The 21,249-nt window shown below is 40.9% G+C and overlaps 1 gene segment (V, D, J or C); it reads left to right on the plus strand.

Annotated features, from left to right (window-relative positions):
• LOC125160181 (T cell receptor gamma constant 2-like) overlaps positions 1 to 21,249 on the plus strand; it is a 33,611-nt gene extending 12,362 nt beyond the window's left edge. The window contains 5 exon segments of the C gene segment in view: positions 2,903 to 2,960; positions 9,739 to 10,068; positions 11,857 to 11,982; positions 18,996 to 19,043; positions 20,646 to 21,249. Of these exon segments, the coding sequence occupies positions 2,903 to 2,960; positions 9,739 to 10,068; positions 11,857 to 11,982; positions 18,996 to 19,043; positions 20,646 to 20,788 (705 nt within the window).

The following is a 21,249-nucleotide window of genomic DNA, read 5'->3' on the forward strand; positions in this document are numbered from 1 at the left end:
GAAAATGATATTCATATTGCACCTTTAGCTGCTAGATTCATTTACACTCCACTAAAATATTTATGTCCCTTTTTCAGGAAAGAAGACATCAGAACTTCACACACAACAATGGAAAGAGTGACTGGTCTTGGTAAAACGTTCGTGGGCATTTTTATCTCATCTTTAACCCTTTTTCTCCAAGTTTCTTCAAGGAAGATCTTTCTGTTGGCATGTTTGCATTTTCAGTTAATAAAACGTATCCTCTTTCAGAAATACAGTCCCCAGTTGCTAACGGAGCAGGCCTGGTGTTTGTGAGAACAGAAGGGATTTCCTTTGATGCGTTCTCTGAGCGGTTTCACACACTTGAACACCTGGAAATCAAAACCTCTTAATTCCCTGAACACTTTTCCTAGTAATTTAGAGAAGTCATTGGTTGACCACTTGGCCCTGATCTCTTCCTTTTCTTTCTTTCTTTCTTTCTTTCTTTCTTTCTTTCTTTCTTCTTTCTTTCTTTCTTTCTTTCTTTCTTTCTCTTTCTTCCTTTCTTTCTTTCTTTCTTTCTTTCTTTCTTTCCTTCTTTCTTTCTTTCTTTCTCTCTTTCTTTTTTTCATTTGCTTTTCTGGTTTCCTTTTTCTATGAGCACTTTTCTGTGATTATTGCCTCCATGGAAAGCAGACATTTGTATCAATTAATCTGAGGAAAACGTAGAAAATATGAAATGTCATGAAGCCTATATTCAAGGACTTCCAGGGGAATCCAGAAGATCAATTGCCAGGACAAGGTTCCTACCTGCTGGTCATGCCATGAGGCTCAGGAGAAGGCTGACATTTTTGAGGAAACTCTAACTAGTGTGATAACCTCTAACCAGTGTGATGGATCAAGATATCTGCAGAAGGAACTTGGCTCATAGTAACTCCTCCCGGTAAGTAACTTTGTCCTGTTTTGATCCTGTGAATGAAAAACTGATAGAGGTTTTTTAGGAAAGACAATGTAGGATCACCACAGCACATGGACAGCAGTTTTGGAGCTACGGGTCACTATAGATGGAAACAAAACTACTTTTGTTTTATTTCCAAAGGAATGGGTTTCTTTCCTTCCCTGCTTGCAAGCAGATTGAAATTCTACCTTTACAAAATATACACATAAAAGTACAGATGCAGGCTTGAAATTAAAATATTTGTAAGCCTGTGTCTGAAAACTATTTATGTAAATTATTGGTTCAAGGTGGTTTTTTTTTTTTTGTGGGTCTTTAAGTGAGAAACACTTTGATTAAGTACCTTTATTTTTTTTTTAATTTTTTTTTTCAACGTTTATTTATTTTTGGGACAGAGAGAGACAGAGCATGAACGGGGGAGGGGCAGAGAGAGAGGGAGACACAGAATCGGAAACAGGCTCCAGGCTCTGAGCCATCAGCCCAGAGCCCGACGCGGGGCTCGAACTCACGGACCGCGAGATCGTGACCTGGCTGAAGTCGGACGCTTAACCGACTGCGCCACCCAGGCGCCCCTGATTAAGTACCTTTAGTATTAACAGTGCTCCTCTATTAACCTGCAAAACCCACATGATTGCTTTTGATCTCCTCTTCAACAGCAGTGCAAAAATTTAGCTCTTGCAGTAAATGCAGTAAATGACTATAGAACTTCAATAAATCAACGTAGTCTTATTACTTTAGCTTCTTAGAGGGTAGGCTGAGATTAGTCAAAATTTGTGCAATTGTAATCATGTGATACTGTGCCGAGATGGCCCAGTGTAATGGAATTTGTGAGTTCGGTAAACTATTTCAGCTCTACAGTCCAAGAAAAGAATCTATCTTCATGGTTCAATATTCTTGTTCGTTCATGTATTGTCTCAGCAAACATTTACTGAAGACAGTGTCTAGGCTAGAAGCTAGAGATAAAAGGGGCACAAGATGCAGTCCCAACGCTCCAAAAGCTTGCAGTCTAGTGGACAAATATTCTCGATTGTGACTTCTTGGGCCCCTGTTTTTCAGCATGTGGCCGCCAGAGACACAGAATATCTTAGGTTCATGAGCCCTTTTGCTTTCTTACTTTCTGTAATACTTATTGCTTATAAAATCCATACATTTTGTTTAGTGGAACATTTGATAAGGGGGCCCCAAACCATCTGAGTAAAGAGAATGATGATATTAGCTACTATTTACTGAGAGCCATGTATCATGCTGACTAGTTTCAGTGCCTTATCTCAGTCCTCAACAGCCCTGCCCAGGAGACCCTCTTATTTTAATATCACTGTTGGGGAAACTGAGGCTTAGAGAAGTTCAGGTATTTGCCTAAATTCACATGGCTAGGTACTATGGCAAAATTTGGGACCCAATAAAGACTTGTTTGTTCCATAGAGCATGGTCTAGGCCATTCTATGGTATTAGGAGCATTAAGCTATATTTTAAATCTGAATATTTAATTTTCTATAGCCTAACTTTCAAATCGACTCTTCAGTTGAATGCTTAACTCATAAGCTCATAATTTGTATTATTACTCATAAGATGGGAAAGACAGAACCAAACTGTCCAGGCAGAGAGGGGTCAGTTCATCCATTCTTGACTAAGTTCATATACAATGTGATTTTGCTTGAGAATCATCCTTGTTTAATGCTATCAGGGCCCATTTTTATATACTTATATAAATATTGAAAAAATACAGGCACAATTTGTAAAGTGGTACAAAGGGAGATTTCTTTTTCTTTTTAAGTTAATTTCTTTATGGGGGGTGGGGCAGAGTGAGAGAGAGGGAGAGAGAGAATCTCAGAAGCAGGTTCTGAGCTGTCAGCACAGAGCTTGAAGTGGGGCTCCGCTCCTGAACTCTGAGATCATGACCTTCACTGGTATCAAGAGTCTGCTACTTACCCACTGAGCCACCCAGGTGCCCCCAAAGGGAGATTTCTGTAAAAGCTTTTCAGACAGTGGGCTGGGTATGGCTGGGCCCACAAAGTGTTCGGTCCTGGCACACTGCTCAGGGTCACAGGTAAATATTCTTTCATTCTTCCGTATAACATAGGGAAGGGAGGCAGGGGATGCAGGGGTGGCAGGCTAGGTGCTGGTGCCGGCTCAGAATTCTCGCATTCACCCCCAGTTTGGTCACAAATGGCAGCGGGATCCTTGGAGAGGTAGGTGACTGTGTCCCAGTCATTGGGGGTAGTTGCCGCCTGAGCTTGCGTGGGCGACATTGACAAGGAGCTAACTTGCTAGAGCAACTGGGGGTCCCTGAGGGTTGGGGATGTTAGTTAGGTCCCTCTGGAATTTCTGCGTTGAAAGGTTTGTAAAGAAATTTGTGTAACTTATTCATTTGATCTAAAAGCAACCAATGGAAAAGAATGAACAAAAAATTGCTAAACTTGTCATTTTGTCAGAAGGTGATTCATATCAGGTATGGACACATTTAACTGTGCAAACATATCCATAATGTCATGAGCTGGTTTCTCTGTTTGTTTTTTTTCTAAATTCAGACTAGTAAATGTGTTCTTTCTTCATTAGTCTTAGACATGAAATTTTGCCGGGATGAGGGAAAACGCCTCCCAGGGATGTTTCTATACTGCTAGGTGTGGTCACCTACAAGCTTTTAAAGAATTTTCACAATGCTGGTAAAACAATGAAATCATGAAAGTAATGATATATTTTGGTTTCCTTAGTGGTTGTGATCAGAGACACAAAAGAATTCATAAATTGAAAAGCAACCTTCTTGTCCTCTTTTTTGTCCATCTGACTGCAATATAAATTCTAACGGTCTGATTAAATTATGGTGACAGAGATATAATAATTCATGAGGTCCTTAAAGTTTTGTGGGAGAGTGTGATGCAGAGGAAAATATGGACTTTGATTCTGGATCTATTAGTTTCTGAATAATCATCCTTTAGCAAATAAATTTTAATTAGCTGGCCGTTGCTTTCTTAAAATGATAAAAAATAGTACATGGCCATTGTGGAGAAAAATGGAAAAGAGAAGAAATAAAAATTGGATAGTGACATTTATTACTGTTAACATTTGCTATATTTCCATCCATTCATTCTGTCAATGTAAAAAAAAACATCTCGAGTGGTTTGTTTTGAAGACTAAATGAAATTATAGCTACCACATCAGTTGGGACAGGGTCATTGATTAAAAAAAAAGTCAATACTGGTGTGCCTGTGTGGCTCAGTCAGTTGAGCAGCAGACTTTGGTTCAGGTCATGAGCTCACGGTTTGTGAATTCAAGCCCCGCGTCGGGCTCTGTGCTGACGGCTCAGAGCCCGGAGCCTGCTTTAGATTTTGTGTCTCCCCCTCTCTGCCCTTCTCCTGCTTGCACTCTGTCTCCCAAAAATAAATAAATTAAAAAAAAAAATTTAAAAAGTCAATTGTATAGAATTCAAATAATCACCAGTGAAGGACTTTGTGAATCAGGAGTACAGGAAATGTATCAGTTATGATCTAGTCCACAGGTCATTTTAGAACAATTGGTCAGTATTGGCACAATACCTTTAATTTCTAAGACTCATGGTCGCATGATTCTAAAAATGACTAGAATGTATTAAGCATCATCTCAAATATTGTTAGCCTCAACATAAGGCAATCTCTCACTTTTCAGTGGAAAATGAGATATCAAAAGGACAGGTTTTACAACTTGAATATGTAAAATTATAATAATATCCATATAGAGTTAAATATTCACTTATAATATTTAATGTCTTATTTGGATTATACTACAGATTAAAAGTTATATCATTATAAATACCATTTGAGAATACTGCTTATTTCTGCTCTCACATTTTATTGAAAATTTTAATCAAACTATTCACACGCATCTAAAACATATACTTTAGAGCAAATTTCTGAGTCATTGCAAGGTCTGAGTGTCTGTTTTGGGATTCCCAGATGATGATGTCCCTGGATATTTTATTGGAAGATACAATTTAGCCACTTACAAAATAAAAGCATTCTTTTCATTTATACTGTCTTTCTATGTACGTGAGACAGAAGCACAAAGTATAGAGTCTTGTCCCAAGTCGGATTTACTAAATCCACATTAAACTGCTTATTGTCTTTTACCAGTGCGACTTCCAAAACTAGTCTCATCAAGTTTATTTCAGGTTTGTATCTTGTCCAAGTAGTATTGTTGGATCAAAGTTGAATGGATTAGAAGAGCCTCTTTTAATAAGTGGCCCCAGGACCAAAACATAAGACAACCCTTGTTCCGTGAGGGATGATGTTGGGAACGAAAGCCTCACCTTCTTCTCTGGCGTTTCAGGGTGGTTGAATTCCACACATTTTGCATCTGTATCACAGAGAGGGATTTGGAAACTTCTTCTTTCGTTTTTCATGTGATCTCTGAGTTAGACCATCTTAAGCTCTGAAGCCCTGAGGCTGAATGCACAAACGATTTCTCATTTATTTATACTGTCTCTTTCCAACATCTATTTGAGAAGGCCTCAAATAAAAGACACAAGTACAGTTAGGCCATGAAATAAAAATAGAAGACCAAGACACGAAGGAAAGCAGAAGAAAAAGGCCTGGGATGATCTAGCAAGAAATGGGAAAACTTTATGTTCAAAGGTGGGAGAAATTGTGGTGGACACACACTTTGTATTGTCTGATAAAATGAAGTACACCAAAGCGTCATATGCCATTGAAATCATAAAATTAGAAAAAACTTTCGATGCATGCGTTCTTTAGGGGGACTACGAAGTGAAGTAGCAGGCATTGCCTTCCACATCCATTTTATAAGATGGAAGGACTGGTTTTTCAACAAAGCCTTTCATGCTACCGTGGCATCATTACTATGGGCACAGTGACATTTAATGTCGTTCACAGATGGTGACCTTCAGCAGGCAAGGTCAGGCAGGTGATAGTCTAGGGATCTAACGTGACAATAGGAGGCTTGGAGGAGCGGGTAACTGACCATTGATGTAGTCATTTGTCTGGAAGGCCCACTGTAGGAGATTCAAGCCAAATTTGGGGCATGATTAGAAGGAAGGCGGTTTGAGGTAGAAATTTCTGGTGAAAGCTTGGAATTTGCTTTGGACCACACAGGTGAAGCAGTTCCATGAACTGACCCCATGTTACTAGGCTTTAGCCAATGTTCCTTTGACTTTCTTAACACTGGAAATGCAGTGGATAAGACAAGTGATTGCCTATTAACTGGTGTGTCAAAGGCACATTCCAGTGATGGTGGCTGAGTGAATCGAGACATAGTAGAGCAAAGTGGGGTGCAAACGAAGGAATGAGTCTCCATGCTTGATTTACCTAGATCCAATCATTACCTCGAGTACTGTATTCCCATTAGTGAGAAAGATGTGGTCCCATGCGATTAAAATGTCATGTTGGAGCACACAATTCATCTAAAGAAATTGTTAATAATCATGATAAAGATAATAATATACTTTCTCATTTCCATAGCATGTTTGGTGGTGGAAATCTTAGGAGAGATTTTAATATCAATCCTCACAGCAAAAGTCAGCATAGACAACATTGTGCAAATATTGTAATAGGATCAGACCTTGTGTCCATGTGGACTTATATGAAGTGTTCATGTACATCGTGTGTAACTGTCACGAAAGGGTTTGGTCCAAGAATGAAGTTGATCACGACAGATGTGCTTTGTGAGTTGACACATTTCCTTTCCTGACGGTGAAAGGGTGTAGTCAGAGAGCCCGGGATTTGCCCCAGGCTGACCTGGAGCCCTTTCTCTACCAAGTACTGCTTATGTGAATTTGGCGATTACTCTCTGCCCTCAGTTTCCTCATCCATCAGGTGGGATAACAGGGAGGCATTCAGCAGGAGTCATATGAGAATTAAATGAGACGGGGGATAAATTACATGGCACATCACGCAAAATATAGTAGGTGTTGGTAGAAGTTGCCCCGTTTCACATCTAATGGGAGAATTGTATCCGCTATGGAGGGTGGTCTGTAGCCGATCCTACTGACAGAGCAGAAATTCTCCAGAGGAGTCAGCTGTACTTGTAACTGCTCCAATGGGAAGTTCCCTTGCTGTCCACTGATAGACAAATAACTTGAATTTAGAGGTATTTGTACCTGTTTACTGGATTTGTCCCTCACTGGGCCACAAAAATGAAATTAAGATTGTATTTTTGTAGTTCTTCTATGTACTTTAAAACTTATTTATCTTAATTTATATTACCTCTAACTTCAACAGGTTTGGGCTTCATGCTTATAATAGTAGAAAAACAAAGGTTGAAAATATAGTTACAATGTACATAGAAACATAGTTATAGATAGACGTAGGGCTTTTAAATACATTTAGAAATGTCATAAATTTGAAATTCATACTTACATATGAAATAGCTTTAAATAATTATTTAATAAAAGAATATAGTTGAATAAAATGAGAAATTTGGAGTCAATATGAATATGCAGGTTTGAAATACCACACTTAATTGAAAATGTGGTTGTATTTGGTTAATTTATGTAGAATTCATACTGCTTCATATCAATAAAATAGATACAACTCAGGCAATTTACACCCAAAATTTTTTTAACTTTGAATGTGCACAAATGCACTGGACAAACTTATTTATTTTGTAAATTGGTTTCTATTTTATGCATCAATAAAATGATTGTGGCCATAAAAAAAACTGTTAGTAAGCTTAAAAAGAATATTGAGGGGCGCCTGGGTGGCGCAGTCGGTTAAGCGTCCGACTTCAGCCAGGTCCCGATCTCGCGGTCCGTGAGTTCGAGCCCCGCGTCAGGCTCTGGGCTGATGGCTCAGAGCCTGGAGCCTGTTTCCGATTCTGTGTCTCCCTCTCTCTCTGCCCCTCCCCCGTTCATGCTCTGTCTCTCTCTGTCCCAAAAATAAATAAACGTTGAAAAAAAAAATTAAAAAAAAAAAAAAAGAATATTGAAAGAAAAAGCATGTAATATAATTACCCAACATATAGGCACTAATCTTATATAATCAAGTATACTATTTAATGCTCAGTTGAGAAAATTATGGAAGTTCAAGATTCCCTCTATCTGGAAAAGAATGAAACTTCAGGATCTAGCTGAGGAAAAAGGACAGGAGATAAGCATCGTATTTTTCCATCCAGAAATTTTCCATGTTCATCTTTGACTTTCAAGTTCTTTACAATGATGAATCAGAAGTAATCCTATAAAAAAACAAGTTCCTAAGATGAAAACTAGATTCTTTAATGTATTGACTAGAGGCAAAAATGATGCAAATATCATGTACTTTGAAAAATTAGTCTTCTCTTACATAACAAACTTTTAAAATTAAAAACAACATAATGGTTGGAGAAATGTAGACTTTCTTACTATTATAATCAATAAAACATATATATTTGCAGCACAAGTAAGATGTACAAGTTTAAAACAACCACATTATGATCTAATTCTATGTATAGCATGAATAAAAAACTCATTGTTTGCTTACTGATTTTGTATAAAAATCAGGAGGTTTGTAGCACTCGCAGAAATTTTCAAGACTATTTTTCCTTTTCTTCTCAAGGAAGAAACAAAATTTTTCTTTTCTTCAGAAATTGTCCACAAAATTATTATTCTAACTCCAAACTAGCCCAAAGAGAAAATGTGTTAACGTTTGTGTTTCAGTTGGAAATCAAATTGGAAGGGTTCTAGTCTTTATAATTTCAATGATTAATTAACAATCAATGTATAAGCAAGGAACATTCCAGTCCTCAAGTGACATGCCCTTGACAACTATGATGTTTCATTACATATTTTCACATTATGTGTGCAAGATACTCTGTTAACATTATGCCAGTTACATACAACTTTATTCAGCTGATAAAAATCAAAGAAAATTATGGGTACAACCACAAGTTCAGCAGGCTTGTAGGGCAGATCCAAATTTGGGGGAGATGCTAAGCATCAAAGTACGGTGTCTTCTTAGTCACGTGTCAACATCAAATGAATTTCCAATATAAAATGTGCTTTGAGTGAACATTTTCTAAAGCAAAACAAAATTCCAACTAGTGCATTACTTGCACTATAAGGTTCATATAAGAGCATTTCTGAAAATAATCAATAAATTTTAAGTAGCAGTTTTGGAAATATTGCCACATTGCTTCCAAATTCAAGACACTGTAGGGGTGCCTGGGTGGCTCAGTAGGTTAAGCACCTGACTTTGCCTCAGGTCATGATCTCACAGTTTGTGGGTTTGAGCCCTGCGATTTGTCTGTGCTGACAGCTCAGAGCTTGGAGCCTGTTTCAGATTCTGTGTCTCCCTCTCTCTCTGCTCCTCCCCTGCTCGTGCTCTGTCTCTCTGTCTCAAAAATAAATAATCATTTAAAAAAATTTAAATTCAAGGCATTGTAAATATTTTGGAGGTGCTGCTTTAAACGTTGTCCTACTCAAAATCCTGGCATAGTTTAGACGTGAAAGTGAGATGTTCTATAAAATCAGAAATCAAGCAAAAGAACTCCAGCATCAGAAGTGGGCATGGGGTTCTTATTTGAAGCTAAATGGTCAACTTGATACATTGTCAAGTATGGGTGGAAATAGATTCCTTTTCCAACAAGTGACCATGTATTGTCTCAAAAAATTCCACGTTTTAACCCATGTGGTGACCTTAATAGCTGTGACTTTAGGCAATTTATATAACCTCTTGAACCCCTTTTCCCATGGAAAGTAACAAAAGAAGCAACTCAGAACCCACTGTGGTTTAAAGGTCATGGTAAGCACTAACTCTATGGCAACTTTTCCTTCCTTTTAACTATGTGCTAGGTGGTTCCAACCACACAATGTTTCCATTTCTCTAATAACGTTTTCATTGCTATTCTATTTTCTCCCACAGATAAAAATCCTGATGAAGACACTTCCCCCAAGCCCACAATTTTTCTTCCTTCAATTGCTGAAGTAAAACTCCATAAGGCTGGAACATATCTTTCTCTTCTTGAGGAATTTTTCCCTGATGTTATCGAGATAGATTGGAAAGAACGGGATGGCAAAACAATTCTGACGTCCCAACAGGGAAACACGATGAAGACTAAGGACACATACATGAAATACACCTGGCTGACCGTGGGTGAAGAGTCAATGGGCAAAGAACACAAATGTATTGTTAAACAGGAGAAGAATAAAAGAAGGTTTGAACAAGAGATTCTGTTTCCTTCAATAAACAAAGGTATGGGCATGTACACATGAATATAACCTTCCTGAATTCTTTGTTTCAAAGGGAATACCACACTTTACCTGTCAAGAATTAATGGAAAACAGGGAAAGAGAAATCTTTTCTAAAAGTTTTACTTTTTTTCTTTTTTTTAAGAAAACCAAACTTAATGTTTATTTATTTTTGAGAGAGAGAGAGCCCGAGCCTGAGGGGCGGGGAGGGGCAGAGAGCGAGGGAGACACAGAAATCTGAAGAGGCTCCAGGCTCTGGGCTGTCAACACAGAGCCCAACGCGGGGCTTGAACTCATGAACCGTGAGATCATGACCTGAGCCGAAGTCGGACATTCAACCGACGGAGCCACCCTGTTGCCCCTAAATGTTTTACTTTTAATGGTACATTAAAGTCCAAATATTTCCCCACAGAATTAAATATGATGGGCTTTGGAAGATATAAAGGAAAAGAAAAAGAAAAACTCACTTAGCCTTTGCTGCCTCAATTTCATCATCCAAAATATGAAGGTCACAGTGACGTTTTTTAGCACCGCTGTATGGATTAAATGAGAGAATACATATGAAAACACCTAGCAACCTTGCATACAATAAGTGCTCAAAAAGAGAGTGCATTTTCGATGATCTCATTGATATGGAAATAAGAAAATTTTCACATCTTTAGGGAATGGTCTACTCTACAGTCAAACTCCCTCTCACCTCAATCTGGTCTACTCAAAGTATCACCTTTAAACAGTTACAGGTGACAAAATGCTGCTCCTTTGATGGTGCTGGATTGCAGCTCAAGTAAAAATGGTGATTTGGCTGCTGAGTTTTTAGTATGGTCTTGGGTGTTCCAGATTTGAATTTTATGTAAGACTGTAAGGTGAAATTTGGTAACTGGAGAGGGGTGAGGTTACGTGTACAAACATTCTCCCATTGTCCACAATGGATGTATTTCTACCCCTGGGAAATGCTGCCCAGCAAACACTTCCTGCCGTCCGAGTGTGCGCCAGGCCTGGGAGGGAGGTGGGATGGACCACTGTCCCCAGGAGGACCACTACAGTAGGGCGAATACACTTTGCCTAATCACCCAGGGTCCCTGGTGATTCAGACATGGTGTCCTGAAGGAGCCCCATTGGTGCAGAGTCTGGTCATATGTGACAATGGGGGCAGAGCTGAATGTGCCCTGGCCCGGCTGTGAGCCAGGAACTCTCTAGACTCAGAAGTCAAGTCCTGAACATGAACATAAAAGACCAGGGCCCCAGAGGGCCCATAAGAAGGAACCAGTTTCTACTTGCTCTGTGGTTAACAAGCACTTTTTAAGCAGCAGGGAACAAACACATAGCAAGACATGTGAAGAGCTTTGCTATATTTCTGAGGTAAGACTTTGTCCTTTGTCCTCTGGGAGTGTTAAACAAATAAACAAACAATAAAACCCGTAGTCCCAAAATGGCAACACTTAACTTAAAAGCTTGAGTCACTCCACCAAGACTTAATACCTAATCCCAGTGCAATTGCAACCCCCAGAAGAGTAACGTTTAACCTGTCACCTAGGGAATTTCCTAGCCAGCGCCAGGTACTTTCCTAATTGACCCCTTCCTTCCCCATGAAGGTGACCTTGCCTAAATCAGTGGACTCCTTGCTAATAATCTCCTTTTTTCCGCCCCCTGTCTGTTGTTAAAATATTCCTTTCCTATCCTCCTTTGGAGCTCCCGTCTAAGTGCTAGATGAGATGCTGATTCACACATTGATTGACGAATACAGCTACTGGATCTTTAACATTTACTTGGTTGACTTTTTGTTCTATAACAGGTGTGGTGGAGGCAAGAGGATCCGAAGTAGACCCACAGGGGCATTCAGAGACAAGGCGAAACACAGGGGTGGTCACTGTGAGCCCTTTGAGTTCACTGTCCTCCTCACCGGTTTCAAGGGCTGAGGGTGAGTTCCTCTTGGTTCGAAGCTCCGCTCTCCTTGCCTTCGGGCTGCTGATCTAATGGGCCTTCCTTTCCAGGACAGGTCAGCTTGGGCTGCAAGGGTTATGCCCAGAGCCCGGTTGAGCCGGCATGTTTATCTGGAACCCTGTGGAACTGGCCTGTTTGGCCAGAGCCCAGCTGGGCTGGCAGAAAGGTGTGCCTGGAGCCAAGTCCCCAACCTTTCCGACCGCACTTCCCCCGCTAGAAAAGTCAGCAAGGTTCCAAGAGAATTGTTGGTGGTGCACACGGAGTCTTGTGTCCTGAACGCAGTAACATCCAAGTCTGAGACACTGAGAGCAGCTGTCCTGACAAATGCGAACAGAACTAGAAACGCAGCTCTTGGGTCAATCCAGAGTTCCCCTGTCCCTTCACCCAACCCCACACTTCTCCTAGTCCTAGAAAAAAGCTTATAGATGGTTGGCTTTAGGAAAGCAAAGTCCTTCTTGCAGGAACCTGCATTCTTTCTCTGTCCTCAGAGTGATCCATCTGATCAGGTCCTCGAAATGTAAGCACAGCTCACAAGTGCCTGGGACTGAGGGAAACTAAGGGAAAGAGGTCTTTTTATTTATTTATTTATTTATTTATTTTTTAATTTTTTTTTCAACGTTTATTTATTTTTGGGACAGAGAGAGACAGAGCATGAACGGGGGAGTGTCAGAGAGAGAGGGAGACACAGAATCGGAAACAGGCTCTAGGCTCTGAACCATCAGCCCAAAGCCTGACGCGGGACTCGAACTCACGGACCGCGAGATGGTGACCTGGCTGAAGTCAGACGCTTAACCGACTGCGCCACCCAGGCGCCCCTAAAGAGGTCTTTTTTTTTTTTTTTTAATTTTTTTTTTCAACGTTTATTTATTTTTGGGACGGAGAGAGACAGAGCATGAACGGGGGAGGGGCAGAGAGAGAGGGAGACACAGAATCAGAAACAGGCTCCAGGCTCTGAGCCATCAGCCCAGAGCCCGACGCGGGGCTCGAACTCACGGACCGTGAGATCGTGACCTGGCTGAAGTCGGACGCTTAACCGACTGTGCCACCCAGGCGCCCCAAGAGGTCTTTTTAAAATACAAACTGCGAAAGGGCTCCTGTGCCTACACCCTGGCTCAGTGTCCTTCGTAATTCCAGGGACACATACAAATCTTAACACTTTCTCTATAAATGTCTCCATGAATGTCAGTGACCCCAGGGTCTTTGCAGCGATCTGTGTGTCCACAAATGCACGTTGTCAATGTGAGATATTTTTCTCTCTGAAGACATTGTCAAAATTCGTTTACAAAGAGCTCTATAGTTCTTTGGTTTTTAGACAAACACTTGTGAGGACTGGGCATTCTAGGCCTCTCAGAAAGGGAGAAACTATCCCATGTGCATGTCAACTTCACATGTCGGGCCTGTGTCTGGTTGTTATTTAAGCAAAGCAGACATCTTTTTAGAATCGTCAGCACGAAAATTAATTAGAACTTTCATGTGCCTGGGTTTACTAAAATTCAAATAAGTAGATGGGATCTCAGTTACAAAATGTTTTAAAAAAACAGCTTGGGAGAATGACAGACTTTGATGTTTCATAAGTTTTTGTTTTTTAGTATTTTTATTTTCATTTCAGTTAGTTGGCACGCAGTGTGGCTCTAGTTTCAGGAGTACAATCCAGTGATTCAGCACTTCATAGGTCACCCTGTGCTCATAGGGACGAGGGCACTCCTTATTCCCATCGCCTATTTAACCCATCCCTCCCCACGTCTCATAAAATTTTTATGGGTAATTTCAGCTCAACTTTTAGGAACAAGTAAATTGAATAGATGTAAATAAAATAAAAATTTTTAGATAAAGTTGTAAATCGTTTCCCAAAGCTTTGGGGGAACTAAAACCTTAAAGTGTTGCTGAGTGAGGTCACCTGTTAAATTACGTTAAATTCATTAAATATCTAGATCATTTCCAAGTGTGATAAAATAGTCAATTATTAAGGCATCTGGGTGGCTCAGTGGGTTTAGCGTCTGACTTTGGCTCAGGTCATGATCTCATGCCTCATTAGTTCGAGCCCGAATCAGGTTCTGTGCTGATGGCACACAGCCTGAAACCTGCTTCGGATTCTGTGTCTCCCTCTCTCTCTGCCTCTGTCTCCCCTGCTCATACTGTGTCTCTGTGTCTCTCTCTTAAAAATAAATAAAAACTTAAAATAAATAGGAAATTATTTTTTATTTCTTTTTTTTGAAGTTTATTCATTTATTTGGAGAGAGAGAGACAGAGCACGTGAGCGGGGCAGGGACAGGGAGACAGAGAGAGAGAGAGAGAGAGAGAGAGGGAGAGAGAGAATCCCAAGCAGGCTCTGCACTGCCAGCACAGAGCTCAAACCCAGGAACTATCATGACCCGAGCCAAAGTCAAGAGCTGGACACTCAACTGACTGAGTCACCCAGATGCCCCATAAATAGGAAATTATTAATTAAGGAACATAAGTTTATCTCTTTTTGGTTTTCTTAATGCAGAGAAACTGAAGATACTTTTGGGCCTGCTTGTAAATGTACTTTGTGCTTTACTGAAAGATTGTTTTATAAGGAAGCAGATGTTTCTAAGAATTATGAAATGTATCCACAAGTTTGCCAATCCAAAGGATGCTGTTTGACAGTTCACAACTGATTCCTTATTAACTTTTGTTAAAAATGAAGGTTTCCAAGAGTTAAGAATTCTGATAAATTTAATGAAGACTACTGGAAATAATAAGGGAAACAACCCAGAAAGCAAAGAACATAAGGTGTGTATTTTTAGCAAGGAAAAGTCTGATGCATGGAGTTATTTTTTGAGAAAAGAAAGAAAGAAAAGAAAGAAAGAAAGGAAGAAAGAAAGAAAGAAAGAAAGAAAAAGAAAGAAAGGAATTTTCTCCAAAGGGAGGCTCATTTAAAGAGGGTAAATTCAGAGGGCGCCTGAGTGGGTCAGCTGGGTCAGCATCAGACTTCGGCTCAGGTCATGATCTCAGGGTCGGTGAGTTCAAGCCCTACATTGGGCTTTCTGCTGTCAGCACGGAGCCCGCTTGGAATCCTCTGTCCCCACACCCCTCTGTCCCTCCTGGGCTGTGCTCTTTCTCTCTCTCAAAAATAAATAAACACAAATAAATAGACAGATAGATAGATAAATAAATAAATACATAAATAAGGTAAATCAAGACAAGTTCTGAATGTAAAAAAGAAAGTAGTAAAGATTTGCAAACATGGGATATTTGGAAAGGAATGTTATGTGTGGTCAGGACTGACTAATATTGGCATGAAGAATTTTCAAAGCAAAAGTAAGCTGATCCCGGGGCACCTGGGTGACTCAGTCAGTTAAAAGACTACTCTTGGTTTTGGCTCAGGTCATGGTCTTAGGGTTCTGGGTTCTAGCCTCAAATTGGGCTCCAGGCTGGCAGGGTGGAGCCTGCTTGGGATTCTCTCTCTCTCTCCTCTCTGCCCCTCCCCTGCTCCTGCTCTCTCTCTCTCTCTCAAACAAATAAACAACAAAACAATACAAAACAAAAACAAAACAAAACAAAAAAAACAAAACAAAACAAAAGTAAGCTGATACAGCATTAGAATTTGGTTTTCTCTCTGTCCAAAGGGCTAAGGGTTTTGTGGTTTTTTGCTTGTTTTCTTTGGAGTTTGGTCTGCTTAGGTCTCTTTAACCTGGAACATTCCAAAGGATTTGTTAAACTAATTTGGCTTACTTGATATGTTAACGGGGAGCATTGTCAAATAAATATTCATACTAAATTTATACTAAATTTATACTAAATTTATACTAAATTCATACTAAATTTTCCTTACAGTGTATTTATAAGATTGTGGCACTTGTAGATAAAGTCCATTCTGGTTCTCCAAAAAAAAAAAAAAAGATGGCCTCTCATGCCAGACTTGCTGTCCTAATCACCTTGTACCATAGCACCGGTGTGCTTCTGAATCCGGGAAATCAAGGTGAACAAACTGGCAGTGTATTCAAGAAAGAGTTGGAGTTGAGGGAAAACCAAGACAGTCACTTGGTTCTTTCTGACTCCCTGACAAACCCTGTTTTTCTTGCTTTTTTTTTTAGTTTTGTGTTTTCACTCTTTCACCCACCATGAGGCATTTAAGATGGCTCGAATTATAAACAGGCATCAGTGGTAAGACTTAAATAATAGTACAAAATGACTTACCCTGAGTGTCTAACCTGTTAGGTGCATAATCTTGGAAACATCGTTTTTTTTTTTGTTCCAGAAGCTTCAGACTTCCTCCCTGGGGACCCCTTGAACACCTGCAGCCGGACTTCATGCCACTGCCACTTAGTGCAGGCTGTCAACACACCCCGGTTATTGTTTGTACATTTCTGGAAGGGTTGAAGCCTTTCCCTGCTGAGAGGCTGATGCCCTCCCTGTGGCAAAGACACTTTTAAAAAGTGGGTTTCCCCCTTGGGGCACATCTTCTGTGATCTTCAGGGACCAAGGCTCCTATTTTAGTGGGCAAGTAATAGGCGCCTGAAGGAAAACCTTGCAAACTTTCTGGGATTCTCTCAGTGTACAACCTTCTGCTGATCCTTTCTGTCCTATGCTAGCCTGTCCAGAGGGTGTATGTCTACCCTGTCTTCTGCTCAAGTCTGTCACCACCAGGTTACGGAAGCCTTCTAAGATCACAGTGCAAAGGATCCTGTTGGTCACAGTTTAAAGCCTGGGGACTGGGTATTTTAGACACGTCATCAGAGGAAGAGAGCCCTCGAACCCCCAGTAGAAGAGGGACCTTACCGAGTGCTCCTTCTGTAACACTAAAGGTATGGAGCCTCGGGCACACATCACACCAGTACCCTTTCCACCTGACGCCAGGTCCTGCCCAGACGCTGGACATTTCTGAATCAGATGGAGACAAAGTGAGGTAGCTCACCAATGCATGATGATAAGGGATTTTTATTTATCGTTTTTAAAGTTTTTGTTGGAATTCCAGTTAGTTCTCGTGTAGTGCTATATTAGTTCCAGATGCGCAGTATGGTGACCAAAGCCACTGTATGGAAAAGAAAGACATTTAAGGCATTTTAAAGTCAGCTTTTGAGAATATTTTAACATTTAACATAATTATACTAACAGTTTCCTTCTTGGGATTTACTTGACAGTTTATACCTCAAACCCATCTTTTTAAGAGTGACAAAATTATGGGGCGCCTGGGTGGCTCAGTCGGTTAAGCGGCCGACTTCGGCTCAGGTCATGATCTCGCGGTCCGTGAGTTCGAGCCCCGCGTCGGGCTCTGTGCCGACTGCTCAGAGCCTGGAGCCTGTTTCAGATTCTGTGTCTCCCTCTCTCTCTGACCCTCCCCCGTTCATGCTCTGTCTCTCTCTGTCTCAAAAATAAATAAACGTTAAAAAAAAAAAAAAATTTAAAAAAAAAAAAAAGAGTGACAAAATTAGATTGTGTGGAAGGCATACAATTGCACACCTGAACCACGTGTGTAGGGACAAGGACACATTTGAACAGAAAAAGGATAAATCAAAACAACCTCATGACTCTCTGCATCCACCGGTCAATGATCTTTGTAAAAAAATTTTTAACGTTTATTCATTTTTTGAGAGACAGAGAGACCCAGAGCGTGAGTGGGGGAGGGGCAGAGACAGAGGGAGACACAGAATCCGAAGCAGGTTCCAGGTTCTGAGCTGTCAGCACAGCGCCTGACATGGGTCTTGAACTCACAGATGTGAGACCATGACCTGATTCAAAGTCGAACGCTTAACCGACAGAGCCACCCAGGTGCCCCACAGTCAATGTACTTTTTAAGGAATTTTGTCTTTGTATGTATGTTGGATGTTTTTTATTTTGGTTGTTTGTTTTTGTATTGTTTTGTTTTTACATTCTAGATAAATACAACCCTCATCTCATGTTTTATATATTCAGGCAGCTATCGATGTGACTTGCCTATCATCCTATCCCTGCAGAAAGTACACCCAGATCCTGAGCTTCTGTAATAAATGGTCAGTTGGTAAAAGTAATGAGGGTATCCGGAAGAGATATATGAGAGTCCACGATGGTGGACTTAGGTTTGATTTGTATGGATTGTTGTACAAGGGACGTTCCACATGCTGTAGCTCATCTAACCCCCCACCTCCGACCCTGAGTGCCGGCTCTGCCCGTCACTGGTATGATTCTCAGCAAGGTACTTAGAGACTCTAAATCCTATTCCCTTGCGTGTAACATGGAGTCCTCCAAATCCAGCTCATGTCAGTGTCACCAGGATCAGATGAGATAACGCACGTGAACTTTCACAGAGTGCCTGGCACAGGAATAATCATCTAAGGGTACTGGCTTTCATTAGCCTTGTTGTCATGTCCACAAACACTTCCACTCTAGAAAATCACGTGCGGGACTTGCGGTTACCGGGGTGTGCATGATTTGGAAAGGTAAGGCCGCTTCCGTTTTTACATGGGAAATTGACCTACACCAGCCTTCTTCCAACGTGTAAGATTCTGCTGTGGATTCTTGGGTTGGACGATATTGTTTTGGTGGCCACGCTTCATGTGAGTGGTGTGTGCTCAGGACTTTACAGCAGCTACTGTTTCTGGATGTTTTTCCATTCAACAAGTATTTACAGAACACCTACTTTGCCACAGGCACTGTGCTGGGAGCTGTGAGGACAGAGGGAAAACAAGATATAGTCTTAGATATTACTCCCCAGTTGTGAGGAAGAAAGAAAAAAAATTCATGAACTTCAACATCTTCCTGCACAGAAATACAGTATATGAATTGATCTACAAAGAATTACAAGGAACCAGAGCAACATTTCTGGAATTGTGGGCTCCTATTTGTAATGGTTCTTTCTTATCTGTTGACAGATTCTATCTATCTGTGTATCTGCCTATCTGTGTATCTGTCTCTCTATTATCTATCTATCTATCTATCTCTCTATCATCTATCTATCTATCTATCCATCCATCAAACCATCCACAGTACAGACACGAGTCAAATAATGGATATGAACAACAGAATAATACTTGCTCTCATTTCTTTTAGAGCTCGCTGCTGTTAACTACACAAAAGCTTCTCTGAAAGATGAAAATGGTAAGTTTTGTACTTGTTTCCTGTATGTTAGGCTATAGCATTGTTTCCTTCCGATCAACTTAACTTTTGAACTTCTCTGGCTTTGGGTAGAAGCCTCACAATGGCAGGATCTTGCAAAATAGACTGAGTGGTAATTTAAGTCAGTCCATCATTTCCCAGGAGTCATCTTCACACAGTAACTGCTGGCTTGGGAAGGAGAGGCCTGTAAAGTAGGGGTGCAGTGAGGGGCTCTGACGTCTGTTAACAACGCACTTCATGCATTTCTGTGGCCTTTGTTTCTACTAACTGAGGAAAATATGCTGTTGCTTTAGATTTTTTTTTTTAAGTCTCTATTCTTGCTGGTACTTAGTAAATGATGCTGAGAGGTTCTCGGACAAAAGGCATCATGTTACTGTCAGTGCATTTTGTTGAATTCTCTTAACACTCACTGTGAGTATTTCATTCCCATTTTGCCCCTGAGGACAAGGAGCTGAGATTAAGTACGTCCCTTGTATCATGCCACACAGCGAGATCCGGGCTTCGCCCCAGGCTAGATGAATCAAGACTTCATACACTTACTCAGGTTTCATTCTTCCTCTACATCCCAAACCCAAGGCCCTGAGACAGACTGCACAGGGGAGGGGGTGTGATGGCAGGACTTCGTGTGCCAGAATCCAGACTTACACCCCAGTCTTAATTATTTATTTGCAGGAATAGGGTTAGCTTATTTACATTTTCTGAGCCAACCACAAATGACACAAATAACACCCAGCTCAGTTATGGAAAACACAAGGCCCCCTATGTGGAGTGTCTTGCTTCAGGTATCTCATTTAGCAGCCACATAATAAGTACCTGTGAGTACATTCTAAGTATAAGTAGTAGTTCCTGGCCCTTTCTCCCCGCGTATGCACAAAGGAAATGATGAGGACCATTGGCTCTAGTCCTGCTGATTTGTCCTCATGTCCAATATCAAGGGGCTCCTGGGCTCTGGCTACTCGTCATCATCTTCCTTATCATCATCCAACTTTACATTTATCCATAATCATTGGGTGTCTTGGGTATTCATTGCATGTGGAGATCCAGGATGACAGAGTAGCTGAGAATGCGTCCTGAAACACCAGGTTGCTGAGATTGAAATCTGGCCTCTCGTACTTACTAGTTGCATGAAATCAGGCAAATTGCTCCTCTCCCTGTCCTCAGTATGAGAAAATGGGAGTGAAAGTAATAATCTCATATGTTATTGCAAAATTAAAGAGGATTAAGGCTTTCTAGGCAAAGTTCTCAACTGACATTTAGTTTGTGGTTAATGGATATTGCCTAGTATTCTTACATAGGGACATGCTAGGGATGAAGAAATGCTAAAAGCTATCTATCACCAATGGTTCTTCCCCCTTGGGTTCATGAATTACAAACACAACCATCGTTTAGAATACTTTGGAATATTCTAAGTGAATTTCACAGGTTTTTTACAGACTTGGTCGGCAAACTGGATTCTGAGTAGTCTTGGGGGTGGTGTTAGTGGTGATGGTGGTGTAGATGTTTACTCTCCAGTTGTACTGGTGAGAGAGTCACTTCAACCCAGGACATCAGAAATGTGTGAAACTAACCGATGGCTTCTTTTAGACCCCCGACAGGTGCAGCTTGTGAACACCTCTGCCTACTACACCTACCTCCTCCTTATCATCAAGAGCATGGTCTACACCGTCATCATCGCCATCTGTCTGCTTGGGAGACCAGCACTCTGTGACAATGGGAAGAGTTCCTAACCCATGGTGGCACCAAGGGTCCACTTTTCTCCATTGGCTATTGTCACTAGAAGAGTCTGCTGGAGATATAGCGGGCCTTTCTTTCTGCATTTGTGTTATTTCAGTTCGCATGTTTTTTTTCTATGTGTCATCATTGCAGAACAGGTTTACAAACCGCTAGGCAGACAGGAAATGTCACTCTGCATGGAGAACAATTTCTGCCGTGACTCAGGGATGGGGCTGGGGGGCATCCACGGGGGCTTCAGTACCTCTCTATCCTTCACGTCCGCCAGCTCGTCAGCAGCGCAGCACCCTCGCCTCTGAGTACACTTGGCGTGCAGCTTCCATAGAGCTCCTGGGGCTCTGTATCCAGATAACTTCCTGGAGACCTTTTATTTTACATTTCTGGAAGCTGCCATCTTTGCTACCTGAGTTTTGTTATGTTTTTCATAATAGGCACAATAAAAACAATCACAAGTCTA

This window comes from Prionailurus viverrinus, chromosome A2 (genome assembly GCF_022837055.1).
Source record: "Prionailurus viverrinus isolate Anna chromosome A2, UM_Priviv_1.0, whole genome shotgun sequence".
NCBI classification, from domain to species: domain Eukaryota; kingdom Metazoa; phylum Chordata; class Mammalia; order Carnivora; family Felidae; genus Prionailurus; species Prionailurus viverrinus.